Genomic DNA, 17,043 nt, shown 5'->3' on the forward strand with positions numbered 1-17,043 from the left:
TAGATAGGGGGTACGTACTCTTACGTTTAAAAATCAACATTTAAAAATACGATTTTAATATGTAATATAAATAATTGACAGTAAAATTTCACCTTCATTTTTTAAAAAACACTTTTTAAACATTTAACTTTGAAGGCCACCAAAGAAGTTAATAATTGGAGGAAATATCAGGAAGTAAATAAAAATCTAAAATATTCATTGTGTTTATTTCACCAGGATTTCAATCCTGATCGTATCATATGAAGTACTTTAACTAATTTTCAAAACCGATAGTAGACTGTAAGCTCCATGAGGGCAGAGATAATGTTTTCTTCAGATTCCAATCAACAGCACCATTAGTAGTGCTTAGAATATAAAAGGTGTTAATGATTGATGCATAATTGACCAGCTTATTGAGGTGACAATAAAGAAAAGGTCAGTTTACTGGGCTTTGTTTAATTTGCTTGTCTAGCCTCCTTTTTCTGTAAGTAGCTGACAGTTGTTTTGGAGCAAGACCTCCTCACGGCTTTTTGCCCACGTGGTCTGGCCATCCCTTGACTTTAGCCTTGTTGGACAAGATTCTCCAGTGAGATTGTGTTTTGCTCCAGCTATTAAAAATGAGACATTGCGCTTCCCTAATGGCGCAGTGGTTGAGAGTCCGCCTGCCGATGCAGGGGACACGGGTTCGTGTCCCGGTCCGGGAAGATCCCACATGCCGTGGAGCGGCTGGGCCTGTGAGCCATGGCTGCTGAGCCTGCGCGACTGGAGCCTGTGCTCCGCAACGGGAGAGGCCACAACAGTGAGAGGCCGGCGTACCGCAAAAAAAAAAAAAAAATGAGACATGCTCTTTCAACTATGCATTACTGAACAGTTGAATGTAATCTTGGAGCTTCTGGTGACCATCTTTGTCTCTGCACTGAGAAAACTGAATGATAATGAAACCAACACAAAGAAAGGCAGAACTAAGAGACAGAGAGAACCAGTATCTTGGTGACATCATTTGATAACTTGGCTTGAGCTATGCCTGAATCTAGGAGATCCCGGGACTTTCCAATTACATGACCTAACAAATCCCTTTATCCTCAACTTGTTTTGTTGTTTCTCTTAAGCCAATTTGAGTTTGGTGTGTGTGCTGAATAGAGTTCTAAATTATACGGATATTTATGCTGACATTTCATAAGTCTGCCAACAATTTTGATAATAATGGGAAGTAGTCATTTTATGTAAAATTGGTCAGTATTCTATGTAAACAGCCTTAAGAAATCATTGCTAGTAATCGTCAATATCTATGAGTTGCTTCTAAATTTTAATAACCTTTTACCCAGATAAAAGTCCATGAGTTCATTGGAATTGAAGGGGTTTTCCCCAAGAATTAAACTCCTGAGACCCAGATGTCTTCTATAGTTGACTTCTTTTTAATTTGTTCATACACTTCTAATCTTCTATTTTAAGACCACACACCCTATTTTACCCCTGTAGTTTCTGTTATCTTCAGCCATGTAAACTTAACCCATAAATGCCTTGTTAGGCTTTATTAATGTATAAAGCATTGCTACCAGTCCAGTCTGTTAGAATAAATTGGATCACCTAACAGATAATAATTTTATGAGTAAGAGGTTATTTTGAGGCCTTGAATTTATTCATAACCAGTAATTTCTGCAAGTTAGCTATGAATAAATATCTTTTATGAAATTTGTCACTGTATTTCTATAAGACACATTCTTTGAAATTTATAGAAAGGCTTATATTCTTGACACCTCTTAAGCTAAAAGCTAAAGAACTACAATGGTCAGGTGGGTCTTTAGACTTAAGTCTTTCACTCACGTCCCCTGAATTGGAAGGCGGATTCTTAACCACTGGACCATCAGGGAAGTCCCTAATTAAAGTGATTTTATTTTCACTTCATTGAGAAATCAAATTCCAATGCAGATTCAAAGTAAATATTTATTGGTGGTTGTACCTTTGGCAATAATATATTACAAGACATCATCTAGTTCTTTTTCCAGAACATTTTATTTCCCAAGCCTTCTTGGCCTCTAATTCCAAAGAAGCAATTATATTATTATTTCCATTTCTACATTCACAGTCAAATAAGCAAAAGTAAATCTTCCATTTTTCCTTTCTCAGCAGCATGGGGATTGAACTGTACCTTTTCTTTTCAGTTAAACATGAGGTAGAAATGTAAGTAACAAGAGCAGGAAGAGTAATTTCAAGTATAAACAGCCATTTTACTTGACTACAGTGACACTCACAAAAGAGGCCAGATGCTCACAGTATTCTAGGATGATTGACTGTAATCAAGAGGTATAGGTTATAACTGCTTCTGAATACATTTCACTGGCCTCAAACAGGCTTATTGCTCAATAAGACAGAATTCTCACATACTCAGTCATCATTTTTAATATATTGATATACATTTATTGTCAAAATAGCATGAGAGAGTGAAAAGAGTAGCATTTTGGTGGCAGTCAGACCTGGGCTCAAACGTTTACTTCTCCATCATCTCTGGATTAATGGGTTACTTACTTTCTCAAGTTTTCATTATCTGAAAGGAGCCCTGGGATGTTTGGGAGGATTCAGTGAAATGTCTGTCATGGTTTCTGATTCTTAACAGTGGCTCATTAAATAGGAATTTTATTATTTATTTGTTTATTCATTCATTCATTTATTCATTGGCCACATCACGTGGCTTGTGGGGATCTTAGTTACCCGACCAGGGATTGAACTCACATCCTTGGCAGTGAAAGTGTGGAGCCCTAACCACTGGACCGCCAGGGAATTCCCTAAATATGAATTTTAGTTCCCTTTCTATAACCCAAATTAAACAATTACCATTTGAAAATATCTACCCTCCTTTCCTAAGTTCCATCACTGCTGTTGTGTGAGACTGATATTGAACTCATTGAGTTGTGATAGGAGAAATGATTCTAAAGTCTCCATTGCAAGGGTCATTAGTGTTTACAAAACTTAGCTCGATGGAATAATGTACTTTTACACTAGGATATCCTGCATGTAATGTACAAGTAATTTGGATGAATGGAGTGATTTTAAAAAGAGTTGGTCTTAGATTGTAGGTGTTCTTGAATAAAGATATTCAAGAAAAAAATCTCCTCATGAGTAATAAAAAGAATGCAGTAAGAAAAGAATTAATATTTATATTTCAATAGTATTTTTCACAGAAATAGAACAAACAATCCTAAAATTTGTATGGAACCACAAAAGGCCCAGAATAGCCAAAGCAGTCTTGAGAAAGAACAAAGCTGGAAGCATCATGGTTTCTGCTTTCAAACTCTATTACAAAGCTAGAGTAATTAAAATAGCATGGTATTGCACTCGGGTGATGGTTGCAGGAGCAGAAGCAGAGTGGAGCAGCAGAAGCAGAGCTGAGGACCCGCATGTCTGGTCAGCTGAGCCTGGATGCAAAGGATGCAAAGGAAGAGTCCAGTGATGCAATGAGTAAGGCCTGGCAGCTGGAGCAGTGCAGGCCTGTGTGCCTGTGGAGCTACAGGCTGAGGGGGTGCATCCTCAGCCCCTCCTGCCAGGTTTGGAGAGGCCAGAGGCCCGGGTGCACAGGGGCAGACAGAAGCTCCCCAGGCCTTGGGGTTTCCTTAGTGGACTGCTGGGAGGGTGTGCCAAGGGTGGAAAATGTCGGCCAAGGGGCACTACCTCCTCAATGAGGACAAGGAGGGCCCTGACCAGGATGCAGTCTATGAGAAGTACCTCCTAATATCATTTTTTTTAAAAAAAATTCTGGCATAAAAACAGACACATAGATCAATGGAACAGAATAAACAGCCCAGAAATAAACCTACACATATATGGTCAGTTAATTTATGACAAAGGAGCCAAAGATATACAATGGGGAAAGGAGAGTTTCTTTAATAAATGGTGCTAGAAAAACTGGAGAGCCAAATACAAAAAAATGAGACAGGACCACAGTCTTCATACACAAAAACTCAAAATGAGTAAGACTTGAAACCATAAAGTCCTAAAAGAAAATGTAGGTGGTAAGCTCCTTGAAATAAATCTTGGCCTTGATTTTTTGAATCTAATCCAAAAGCAAAAACAACAAAAGCAAATACAAGCAAGCGGGACTATATAAATTAAAAAGCTTCTGCATAGCAAAGGAAACTATCAACAAAATGAAAAGGCAGACTACTGAATGGGAGAAAACAGTTGCAAGTCATATACCTGATAAGGGGCTAATATCCAAAACATATAAAGAATTCATACAACTCAATAGCAGAAAAGCAAACAATCCAATTTAAAAATGGACAGAAGATCTGAATAGACATTTCTCCAAAGAAGATGTGCAGATGGTCAGTAGGTACATGAAAAGATGCTCAATATCACTAATCAACAGGGAAATGCAAATCAAAACCACAATGAGATATCACCTCACACCTGTTAGAGTGGCTACCATCAAAAAGACAAGAAATAACGAATGTTGGTGAGGATGTGGAGAAAAGGAACACTTGTGCACTGTTGGTGGGAATGTAAATTGGTACAACCACTATGGAAAACCGTATGGAGCTTCCTCAAAAAAGTAAAAATAGAACTACCATATCCAGCCATTCCACTTATGGGTATTTATCCAAGGAAAATGAAAACACTAATTTGAAAAGATATATGCACCTCTGTGTTCATTGCAGCATTATTTACAATAACCAAGATATGGAATCAACCTAAGTGCCCATCAATGAACTAATGAATGAAGAAACTATGGTATATATATGCAATGGAATATTATTCAGCTATAAAAATAGTGAAATCTTGCCATGTGCAACAACCTGAACAGACCTGGAGGCCATTATTCTAAACGAAATAAGTAGGTCAGAGAAAGACAAATACCCATGATCTCACTCATACATGGAATCTGAGAAAAAATAAATAAATAAAAAGCCAAGCTCAAAGATACAGAGAATAGATTGGTGGTTTAAAAGAAGAAACAGGGGATGGGAAATGGTGGGAGAAATGGGTGAACTGGGTTTTTCCATTTTTAGTTTAAGTAAACTGAATTTTAAAAATTTTAAGGACTGCAATAAGAAAATTATATCCCAGCTATTTTTTTTTTTTTTTTTTTTTTTTTGCGGTACGCGGGCCTCTCACTGTTGTGGCCTCTTTTTTTTCGCAGCTCACGGGCCCAGCCGCTCCGCGGCATGTGGGATGTTCCCGGACCGGGGCACAAACCCGTGTCCCCGGCATCGGCAGGCGGACTCTCAACCACTGCGCCATCAGGGAAGCCCCTAGATATTTCTTTATTCACTTACTTGTATAACTTCAATATGCACTGTAGGAAATTCCTGTGACATCTAGAAAATCAAACCACAGCATGCAGACAATAGTAAGGAGTAGACACAACACATCTGTGAAGTTGCTGCTGTGGACCACAGCGCCAGACCTCGGGCAGAACTGCAGTGCTAGGTGTGACAGACTACACCAAAATGCTTAGATGGGGAGATAACTTCTGATAGATGTGACTGCAGGCTGTGTATTCCTGATTTGCCGATGGCAGCTGAGGAGGCATCACTTCTTTGAGTGGAGTTTGTGCACACACAATCTATGTTTGTACCCAGGGCCAAGACAGGTTAACAAGGCCAAGAAGGAGGGGAGGACATGGGAGTGGGTAATAGCCAGGGAGGACTTCAGAGCATTAACATGGGGGGAAAGGGAGGAAGGCTGAGGATTGAGGGTGCTCCCTGTTGCTTCTGCCTATGTGTCAAGTGGCAGTAGAAATTTTGAAAGCTGTGAGGAAGAGCTAGTGGTACCCCACCCTCCCCACTTCTAGGAAAACCTCTTTCCATTCCGGGGTAATTGAATTGAAGGAGGAGGACTGACCTGAGAATAGGAGGAAAGCAATTGTTCTGGGGCTCCTCCTTCTGTCATTTTTACCACTTGCCTCCTGACTTCTCCAAATCAAGCTCATCCACGTCAAGGTGCCAGCTGTCGGGAATCTGCTGAAGCCACCCTGTGCATCCCAAGCTTCCCTGTTATCCAGCCACCACCCATGACCATTGGGACTGCTTCTGATGGCTGGGGCCTCCACTGCCCCAGGGAGCATCTTCTCTAAGCAGCTCCTTTTCTCTTTTCTGGTGAGTAACAAGCAAAGGATTAGGGAGTTCAAGCATGTTATTGTGCGTTTCCCTCCTTTAGTCTGGGCTTGAAAGAGAGTAGGGTGGTAGTGGAAGGCAGCGAAGGCAGACTGGGAGAACAAAAACAGATCTGAGAAAAATTCAAGGAAGAGTTGAGAGACTTGTGACCTGGGATGGCAGGTGTTCGGTTTGCTCTTCAAGTTTCCACTGCCAACCTGTTAGTTTTTCAAGGGAATCCCCTGTTCAGTCTTGCTGTGGTGTTTTTCTAAGGAGTGATGGAATGAATTCACTCCTCAGCCATTTGACCCAGGAGGTTCTGAGGTTTGCTTTTGCTACTAGTAAATAAGCTGTACTTATTTAACATACTTAGTTCCACTGAGCTGCTAGAAGAGGAAAAGGATTCTGGGTGGAGAGGGGAAATATCCAGGACTTTCTTAATTTTACCCAGGAAGGGCTAAAAGAAGGGCAGAGCTCTTAGTTCAAGCAAGGTGTTTAACTTGAAAAAAAATAATAAAGAAAAATGTGAGAGTGTTGAAAAAATACAGAAACTTGGCTTCCACTTAGGTTTTTAATAACTTTGTAACTGTGTACTTCATTCCCTGGTATTAAGAATGAAAACATTGGGACTTCCCTGGTGGCGCAGTGGTTAAGAATCCGCCTGCCGATGCAGGGGACATGGGTTCAAGCCCTGGTCCAGGATGATCCCACGTGCTGCGGAGCAACCAAGCCCGTGCACCACAACTACTGAGCCTGTGCTCTAGAGCCCACAAGCCACAACTACTGAATCCTGTGTGCCTAGAGCCTGTGGTCTGCTACAAGAGAAGCCACCTCAATGAGAAGCCTGCACACCACAACAAAGAGTAGCCCCTGCTAGCCACAACTAGAGAAAGCCCACGTGCAGCAACGAAGACCCAATGCAGCCAAAAATAAGTAAATTTATAATAAAAACAAGTAATCATTATTTTTTTAAAAAAAGGGATAAAAATATTATAAGTCAAGAAATAAGACTCATTTTTTATTTTATTTATTTATTTTTTTGCGGTACACGGGCCTCTCACTGTTGTGGCCTCTCCCATTGCAGAGCACAGGCTCAGTGGCCATGGCTCACGGGCCTAGCTGCTCCACGGCATGTGGGATCTTCCTGGACCAGGACACGAACCCGCGTCCCCTGCATCAGCAGGCAGACTCTCAACAACTGCGCCACCAGGGAAGCCCAAGACTCATTTTTTAAAAAGTGGTTATTTAAAGTGGAATACAAATGCAACTTTAAATTCCAGTTTTTAGTATTATCTGCCTAAGTTATTGTAAAATTACAGACTGTTTAAATAGGCTGACACCATATAGCCAATAAACGTGGGTTGAGTTAGAAAAGAAATATACACCCATAATATGGCTGATGGTTTTCTTTCCTTCTCCCAAATAGTGGGTCCCATAACTCTAGAAATATGTCCTCAGAGAAAAATTGGTTATAAAATTGACCTATCTGTTCTAGCTCTATTTTTTAAATTGCATCTTAATTAGTATCTGTATTGGTCAAGACTGGTTTTTTTCTTAATCTTTTCTTTTTTAATTTATTTATTTTATTTATTTATTTTTGGTTGCATTGGGTCTTCGTTGCTGCACGCCGGCTTTCCCTAGTTGTGGCAAGTGGGGGCTAGTCTTTGCTGCGGGGCGCAGACTTCTCATTGCAGTGGCTTCTCTTGTTGCGGACACAGGCTCTAGGCACGTGGGTTTCAGTAGTTGTGGCACGCGGGCTCAGTAGTTGTGGCTCTCGGGTTCTAGAGCACAGGCTCAGTAGTTGTGGCACACAAGCTTAGTTGCTCCGCAGCATGTGGGATCTTCCCGGACCAGAGCTCGAACCCGTGTCCCCTGCATTGGCAGGCGTATTCTTAACCACTGCGCCACCAAGGAAGCCCTGTCCTAGCTCTGTTTTATATTTAAATAATAACGAAACTGTCATTTGGAAAAACAGTAGAAGAAGCAAATAAACAGAAAATGCCAAGAAAAATAAGTAAAATAGGTTTTGAACTTACATTCACTTTTAAACTGATAGCTTTTCTCTTATTTTTCAGATAGTCTCTGTCTTCTTTCCTTGAGTTAGGTATATAGCTCTTTAAAGCAATATTTGTGTCTTGAATTTAATTAAAAATCTTTACCCTGGGGCTTCCCTGGTGGCACAGTGGTTGAGAGTCCGCCTGCCGATGCATGGGACACGGGTTCGTGCCGCGGTTCGCGGCTGGGCCCGTGAGCCATGGCCGCTGAGCCTGCGCATCTAGAGCCTGTGCTCCACAGCGGGAGAGATCACAACAGTGAGAGGCCCGCGTACAGTAAAAAAAAAAAAAAAAAATCTTTACCCAGTTGAAGTCTACTCTCTAAATTTTGAAATGTATTTCTTTTTAGACTAGTTTTGTGGATTATATCATTTAGACTTTGAAGTTTATGCAAAGACAGTCCAAGGAGTAATTTGAGATCAGTGAATATTTATGGACGTTGGTCTTCAGGCGGTTAAAAATATCCTCGAATATTTTCTCGATTTAACTACAGGTCAAATTGCTTGGAGCTGTGAAAATGATGATTTGTGTACAAATATGTGATTATTGTATTCCAGAGTTTAGTACTTTCTTCATGCTAAGAAATCAGAATGACATTTACAAATGGTCTTAGAGATGATAAACTCTATATTAGAGTCAATGGTTTGTAACACATTTTCTTGAAAGGATGCAATAGAATTCTGGTTCTAAGATCTCTATTCATTTTAATTTTTTCATTGATACTAAATGACTGTTGTGTCCCTAAAGCCACTTTCTTTGCTGTTCCCTTTTAAAATTTATACAAAAAGTATTGAGGGATTGGAAGATTAATTTGTTTCTGAATTGACAATACTTTTATCAATAAGACAAAACTGTAATGCAAAAGTTTGTGATCAAATGTAATTCCTGATTTTTTTCCTTCTTTTGAGGTTTTAATATTATTTTGCAGTGCTTGTCAGAATATTTCTCTTCAAGTTCCTTCTCATCTTCAGGCTGAAGCACTTGTAGGCAAAGGTGAGAAACCATGTTACGAATTTCGTAGTTTTAACTACTACATTTAGCTTCCAGCTGCTCTTGTAAAGTTTGGGATAAAAGCCATATGGTAGCTACTTGCATTAAAACTCGACATGAAATGAAAGATAAACTACTTGTTTTTTGGTAGTGGTTAGAAACAAAGTACCAAGTTAGCTGTACACTTTTCTTGCCAGAAAAATTAGCAAACATCAGAGGACTAAATTATCTTAGTTTAGTACAAACAAAAAGAGGCACCAAAACCAGAATCATGTTTTAGTTTCCTATGACTGATCTGCTTCCAACATTCTTTAATTGATTACATATAAAACAGATGTGTCAAAGTTGAAATGTCCCAAAATAAAATTTATGCTTGAGTTTGATTACAATGACCAAGTACCCATCAAGAATTTATGTGATCTATTTCACAGAATAGCTTCAGAAAGTCAAAAAAAAATTTAAGTAGTCTTACTATCACAGCCATACCTGAGGCATGGGTTGGTTGTCCTGAGTCCAGGGGTAACATTCCTTTCATCAGTGTTTTTCATTAGCCTTAAGTTTACATCGAGAAAAACACACCTTGTATACAGAAGTGGTATACTTCTATATACTTTGCCCAGTGCTTTGAGGTTTTGAATTAATCCCTTATATCTTTTTTCTTTTTTTTTTTTTTAATTATTATTTTTGGCTGTGTTGGGTCTTTGTTTCTGTGTGAGGGCTTTCTCCAGCTGTGGCGAGCAGGGGCCACTCTTCATCGTGGTGTGCGGGCCTCTCACTGTCGCGGCCTCTCGTTACGGAGCACAGGCTCCAGACGCGCAGGCTCAGTAGTTGTGGCTCACGGGCCCAGTTGACATGTGGGCATGTCAACTGGGCATGTGGGATCCTCCCAGACCAGGGCTCAAACCCGTGTCCCCTGCATTGGCAGACAGACTCTCAACCACTGCGCCACCAGGGAAGCCCCTCCTTATATCTTTTAAAAGCACTTAAATGGTACACAGTCTATACTCTAAAGACACATAGTAAATATGGTAAATATATTAAATATGAATCAGTAAAGGAAATATTTTGATACAACCACTAAGCATTATTAAGCTTGGGGTTTATTAAGCCTCCAAAAGGTTTTATGGAATTAGTACTTGCAGTATTACTGAGAAATATTACTTAAGTATAGACCAGTTTTCTTATTTTTTGCAAGATAGTTTTAACTATCACAGATTATTGCAAACAAGTTCAAAATCTGACATCATACAGTTTACTACATATAATAGAAAACAACACATTTGTACATATACACGAGTTAAAGTGGAAACAATAAATCCAGTGACATTAAAAATATTTAAATGATGAAAGCAGTGGAAACGGTGACTCCATCAATTTAATTACTTAATTTTTATGGCCTCTAAGTTTTAGAATAGTAATTATTCCACACATTCCAAGCGTAACCTCCCCCTTTTTGCTTCTCATGCACTAACTGGAGGTTGTCATTCCTGTAAAACTTGTTCTATTCTTGTTTCACTTTACAAATTACAGTGAAATTTCTTCCCTGCAGTGAATCTGAAGGAGTGTCTCCAGTCGGCAAGCCTATTTCAGTCAAGTGATCCTGACTTCAGAATTCTAGAAGATGGCTCCACTTACACAACACATAACCTCATTTTGTCTTCTGAAAAGAAGAGTTTTTCCATTTTGCTTTCAGACACTCAGAGACAGGAACAGAAGGAGATAGAAATTATACTGGAAGCAGGAGGAAGGAAGGTATATTAGGCAAGACTTAAGCACAACAATCTTCTCACAAGAGCCCTTCATCTCATCTATTTCCTTCTGTGCTAAAATTATTGCTCTTGGATGCTCACTTGTTTGTCTATTCCACTTATAATTAACATACATAAAGACTAGACGGTTTTAAGGAATAATAGGGCTATTTACAACTGGTGTAAAAATGAACAACGCAGTAGCCAGGGAGCAAAGTCAGAATATCAGATGTTTTCAGGTGTGGCAATAAGAATGACCTACCTGCAGAACAAGGCGAGGTGGGTCAGTGAAGATTGATTCTGGCTGGAGATGTGGTGCTCCACCCTGAGTGGCTTTCTCCCAAGTAACTATGGATTTGAGTCTCTCTTTAAAGAGGAGATGAGACCATCTACAGTTTATTCCCATCTCAATAGAACATTCTATGAGGTCCCTTTCTTCAGAGAATGCAGTAGGGCCAGTCCACCAGATTGGTTTGAATGTTCTGACTCTAAGCTCGTCTTCTTGCAGTGAGTGGTGGTAACCAGAGAGTGGGAAGGGAGAAGGTTACTGGAATTCACGTAAATCTCATTTTAAGCAAACTCTGCACAATGAATCTGGTCTTATGAGATGATTTATTAATAAGGGATTCGATTTATAAGAGACTTTCCCAGCTAAATTTGTTTTGATTACAAGAAGTCTTCATCAAATTTAGAATATGCTTACATATTACATGTACTTTACATTTGTTATACATTTAGAATAAGGCTTACAAAATATTATTTTATGTCCAAATTGTAAAGAGTCTCCATATCACATAAAATAAAATATGCTGGAACACACGCTGACCTATGTGTCTTTATATAGGTATACAAATGCTTTGCACAGTAGCTAGTATTTTAACAAATTTTCATCGTCCCGCTTCTAGTGGAATAAAATCAATTCTTTAATATTTGTTAGTGGATTATCTCTTTTTAGGCAGGTCAATATTTCTCAAGATAGCATCTTTCACCAAAACCCTATAAAGTTCTGGTTGGTTAAGTGACAAGTGATTAAATCAGGAAATAGGTGAAACTGGTTCTTACTCCGTGTGTGTGTGTGTGTGTGTGTGTGTGTGTGTGTCCTATTAATAAAAAACAGAACTTATGAAAAACAGAAATTGGGCATTATCCATGATATTGTTATATACAATCGTTACTTATTTTCTTCACGTTACTATGTATGTGAAAATCATAGTATCTAGAATGATAAGCAATGCTATATTTCTTCACTTTAAACATTTTGACCTTTTTATCAAAAAGCCAAATAAATAATTGATAAATATGTATATTTACATACACGCGCATGTAAATATATAAGTTCTCTGCTGCTTTTATAGCTTCTTCATAGGAAGAAAAGCTCTAACACTAGCAGTCATTCTTGTGGAGAAATAAAAAGCTGCCTACTCTGTACGTTGTGATGTACACTTCATTTCTTATTCTGCTGATAACATACTGTTTATGGATTTCTGAGGTCTTTAGCTGCTTCTCACTGGTCAATCTGCTGTCTCTTTTGGCTTCTTATTAAGATCATTGCAAGAGGGAAGGGAAAGAGAATAGTTTATAATTTAGATAAGTTACTGGGAATTCCCTGGCGGTCCAGTGGTTAGGACTCTGCACTTTCGCTGCTGAGGGGATATATATGGTCAGAGAACTAAGATCCCAAGAGCCATATGGTGTGGCCTAAAATAAAATAAAATAAAATAAAACAAAATTAAAAAGTTACTTCACTATTTTTTGACATCTTTTAAAGGACAAAGGAATAAAATAGTTTGGAATTTTTGCCCAAAGTTGGTCTTTTGAGTAATTTTCCTTCAGAATTACTTGTGTTTCTCTAGTTTCCATTAACATGCTTAAGATTGAATTGACATTAATAAGAAACACCAACTGCAAATCAACAAAATTCATAAAGTATAACAACCAGATGTAAACATGGTGCAAGTTGTAAAATCTCTTGAGACAATGTGGAATAGAAGCCTTCTCTGTCAACGTAGAGGTTAAAATTAAAATAGTACGTCTTTGCTTTTCTATCAAATCAGTTTCATATACTGTTTTTTACTGGAAAGCTTATTTCTCTGGAAATTAGTGGATCTTCAGTATCTGCCACTTTTGCTTTTAGTCTTGGACAAGTCACAGCTTCAAAAATCTGTTTTCTTCTTTGTGTTATGGGCTGCTAATTGTTGTCTTATCTACCTCAGAGCTGTTGTGATCATTAAATGCCATAATGCTGGCAAAATCACCATATAAACAGTAAAGCTCTCTAAAAATATTCTAATGGCAGAGATCAAATAATGCACATATTCCAGAATTTTGTCCTCAAGACTGGGGCTTTTGATGGGATTTTCCAATTCTTTGCTTTTATCTAACCTATTTGAATGTTAAGTGTTAATAAATTATTGTTGTTCGAAATAATTAGATTTCCTTGATTATTGGGAACAGGGTCTAATTCAATACATATCATTACTGTGCTCTCATTTGCTCTATTGCCCCATGTTGTATTGTTTAATTTTGACGGGTAAAGATTTTTCTGGATGAGTCACACCATTATTGCAGTTGAAGGAATTTGTTTTAAACCATTCAATGCATCTAGTCTTTTAGGGATTTATATAAGGCCTTTTTGCAAGTTTTTTAAAGAAGAGTTGTATAAGAAGTGACTTTTCTTCAATAATTCAATAATAATAAGTTATTTTATGAAAGAAAGCAGCTACAAACACTCTTCCTCTTTGAATGTTGAGGAGAGTCTGTACCTTTTATAAGTTTATAGGGAAAAAATCAGCTCAATCTGGTCCCTTCTTACCTATCCAGCCAGAGCCTTACTATCTTGTAACATATGATTTCTTTTCCAGATACACAAGTCTATCCATTGTCTTTAAATTCATGTTGCTAGTTACATTCTGTACACACTCAGCTTTGGTATCACTGCTCTCTCCCTTCCTCTGCCCCGTCTACACTCAATACCCCTCTCTACAAGGGTAAATTCAAGCCCCAACTTCTGTTGACAACTGTTTACACATTCCCAAAGATGAGAGCAATTACAGAGATAAAGGCAAATTATAGGGCAAAAGGGCTAAAAGAGATGAGGTTCTTCAAGCTACAGAAGAATTCAAGGGAGAAATATCACAATAGTAGACACAAGAAATTTAAATAATACTCTTCTAACTTAGCTAAAAATATGACTAATTCTACTATAGTATTCTATTTATAGATATTGTAACAATATTTAAATATATTATTATTGCTTTTCATATAGAATAATGGGAGCTAGACTGCAAAACCATTAGTTGTACTGAGCTTTCTGAAACTGCTGCTTTAGTGACTAATTATGAAAATATTTATAATTAGTTCCTTTATCATATGAATATTAGTGGATTCTCCTAGGGATCCAGGCTGTGGTTTAAAGTTCGGCTGCATTTCTAGTTTAAATCATCTTTACAATAATTATTTGAATTTTTATTTATTTTGGAGATGCTCAGCACATTAATAGTAAAATATCAAACTAGTACCCGAAATAGTACCAGAAACAAAATCACTACATCTGGAAATCAGTGGAATGTGGAATAAATAATGATATTTATTTGTAGTTGAGCATCAGGACCTATTTTAAACTACAAGTGATTATACAGCGAGAAGTAGATGATCATTTCCATTGAAGAGAAAAGCTAGCAAAAATTAGTGTAAATTACAGCAGGATGGACTTGGGTTAGATAGGGAGATGTTTTAATACCAACGTGATGAAGTAGAAGAATTCATTACAAGTGGTCCCATAGAATATTTACAACAGTTTTTACAGTTCTCAATAAGATGAGTTCTCAATAAGATGAAAAATGAGTTCTCAATAAGATGAGTCCCTTTTGGTTTATTTTTCCTAAGAAAAAAAAGATGGATGGAATTGAACGCCACAAGCTATTTATTGGTGAATTACCCAATGTAAGGCACTGTGTTAGGTGCTTCAGTCACACAAATATCCTAAGTCTCAGGCTTCACCCCTGAGGACAGTTGGAAACTAATAGGGACATAAAACAATTACATAGTTTTCTCTAGCCAAAACTCTCAAAATGACAGCAGTTAAAGAAAGAAAAAATTACATCAAATATGAGGGGAGAGGGAGAGATTGATAGGAAGGCTGAATAGTGTGGTGGTAGTGGTGATGGTGGTGGTGGTGAAGTGGTGACAATACACCCCTGTATCCCTGAGTGCAGAATTTATTAAGATACAGGGATCAGACTGACAGAAATCAAAGTGTAAGTTTTATTACTGAAAAAGCCCAGCTGGAGGTTGTTTGGGGAAAAGTGAAAAAGGGAACAGAGAGAACATGAATGGTTATTTCAAAACCTTCTGTCCTAGAGATTGGAGTGGAAATTTCTTCCCCTCCAGGTTAGCATGTGAAGATGAAATGTTTCCTTTCCACACAACAGTGAGGATTTTGTGTTACTCTGGTAGATGATAGGAAGATCACTGAAAAGTCTGATTAGCTAATATCATGATTAAAATTGTGCTTTGTGGAAATGAATCTGACTCCTGAGGGCTACATGGTTTGGAGAAGGTCAGTTAGGACAACTGTAGGAAAGTTGGTAGGACATGTGTGTAGGATACAATATGAAAGTTGATAGGATACATTTGGAGTCACATGAGGATAATGGCATTGAGAATAGAAAAGAGAAGTGAATGACAGAGACACAGAAATGCTGTAATCTCTAGAACCTGGCAACTGACTAATATAAGGCTAAAGAGGGGGAGGAATTAGATACCTGAGACTTTAATCCTGGTTCATTTTAGAAAATGGTTAAGGTAGGGAAATCAGGAAGGCTAGTTGTGGTGAAGAACTGAGTTAACACAGACTTCACTTTGGGCAGGTTTAGTTGTTCCTGTCAGTGAAGAAAATCTGTTTAACTCAACCATTTACCAGAAAACTTCAGAAATATTTTGATGGTATTTAAAGAAAAAGGGCATTAAATCCTCACATTTGGGACCAAGATATATCATTTTGAGATAGAGTTTGGAATATATATATATATATATATATATATATATATATGATTTTATTAGCATTTTTACTACACAAGAAATACATGTTACTGATAGAAAAATGAGAAAATACAGGTAGAGAAAAGAACACAATCGAGTCACCCAGAAATAGTTGATATTTATATGTGTATATAAATCTAACAATAACTGGAATCATATTTTGTATAAACTTTAGAAAAAAATACTTGTTATTAGCATGACTAGGGGAAGTCTACATGCATTCTAACAAGCAGAACTGCATGCTGTTAATTCAGGGAACAGCGTAGCCTCCTTCAGCTAGACTGCATGGTACTTGGTGAGAGAATAATGAGAAAGGATTGAAGCCATAGGGCAGGCATAGTCTGCTGCTGTGTTGTCTCTCTGTTGCATAAGTTCTTAGTTACATAGGCCTTTGCCAATGCTTTTTTAAAATAGTACATATTTCCCCAACCGCTAGGTTTAATTTTGCGCCTAATTTGTTATTCAAAAATTAGCTGATGGTGTTTGTCTACCTTTCAGATCTACGCCTATGCAACTACTGTGGACGGTTATGCACCTGAGTACACACTCCCCTTACTATTCAAAGTTGAAGATGATAACGATAATGCCTCATATTTTGAAGACAAAGTGACTGTCTTTAGTGTGCCTGAGAATTGCCAAACCGGTAAGTTCACATCTTAGGAAAAACATGAGAATTTTGCTTCAGTTGAATTCTTCATTAATGTTTTAGGCACAGTTACGCAAAACATTTTTAAATGCTTGGCTTTCATGGATATTCTACGTAAAACTTTGTAGCCTTATAAGATCATAGGCTCTTCAAAGGCAAACCTTTTTGTGCTCATTTTCTAGGCACATGTAGAAAGCAGCTAACTGATACACAAAGTTACTAGCTTTGTTAGATTAATCCACAATGACAGACAAAGGCTGTTTATATTTTCTATTTTGATCATGTACATTTGTGTCCCAGATGTATTTATAAAGCAATAGAGCATTTGAATCTTTATAAAGTCGCAATACATTTTCAAGGACCCAGAAATAGATTATGGTATGGAAATGCTGATCTGGCTTATAACAACGTATGCATTTCTTTTTTTTTTTTTTTTTTTGCGGTACGCGGGCCTCTTACTGCTGTGGCCTCTCCCACTGCAGAGCACAGGCTCCGGA

At 38.0% G+C, this 17,043-nt stretch overlaps 1 protein-coding gene across 1 annotated transcript in view; it reads left to right on the forward strand.

The window, feature by feature from the left end:
* Positions 1–6,008: 6,008 nt before the first annotated feature.
* The window catches only part of LOC116765001 (desmocollin-1-like), a 39,572-nt gene continuing 28,537 nt past the window's right edge, over positions 6,009–17,043 (forward strand). Inside the window, 4 exon segments of the mRNA XM_032654042.1 lie at positions 6,009–6,071; positions 9,031–9,115; positions 10,662–10,864; positions 16,399–16,543. Coding sequence (XP_032509933.1) covers positions 6,009–6,071; positions 9,031–9,115; positions 10,662–10,864; positions 16,399–16,543 — 496 coding nt within the window.

The sequence above is a fragment of the Phocoena sinus genome, chromosome 14 (assembly GCF_008692025.1).
Source record: "Phocoena sinus isolate mPhoSin1 chromosome 14, mPhoSin1.pri, whole genome shotgun sequence".
Taxonomy (NCBI): domain Eukaryota; kingdom Metazoa; phylum Chordata; class Mammalia; order Artiodactyla; family Phocoenidae; genus Phocoena; species Phocoena sinus.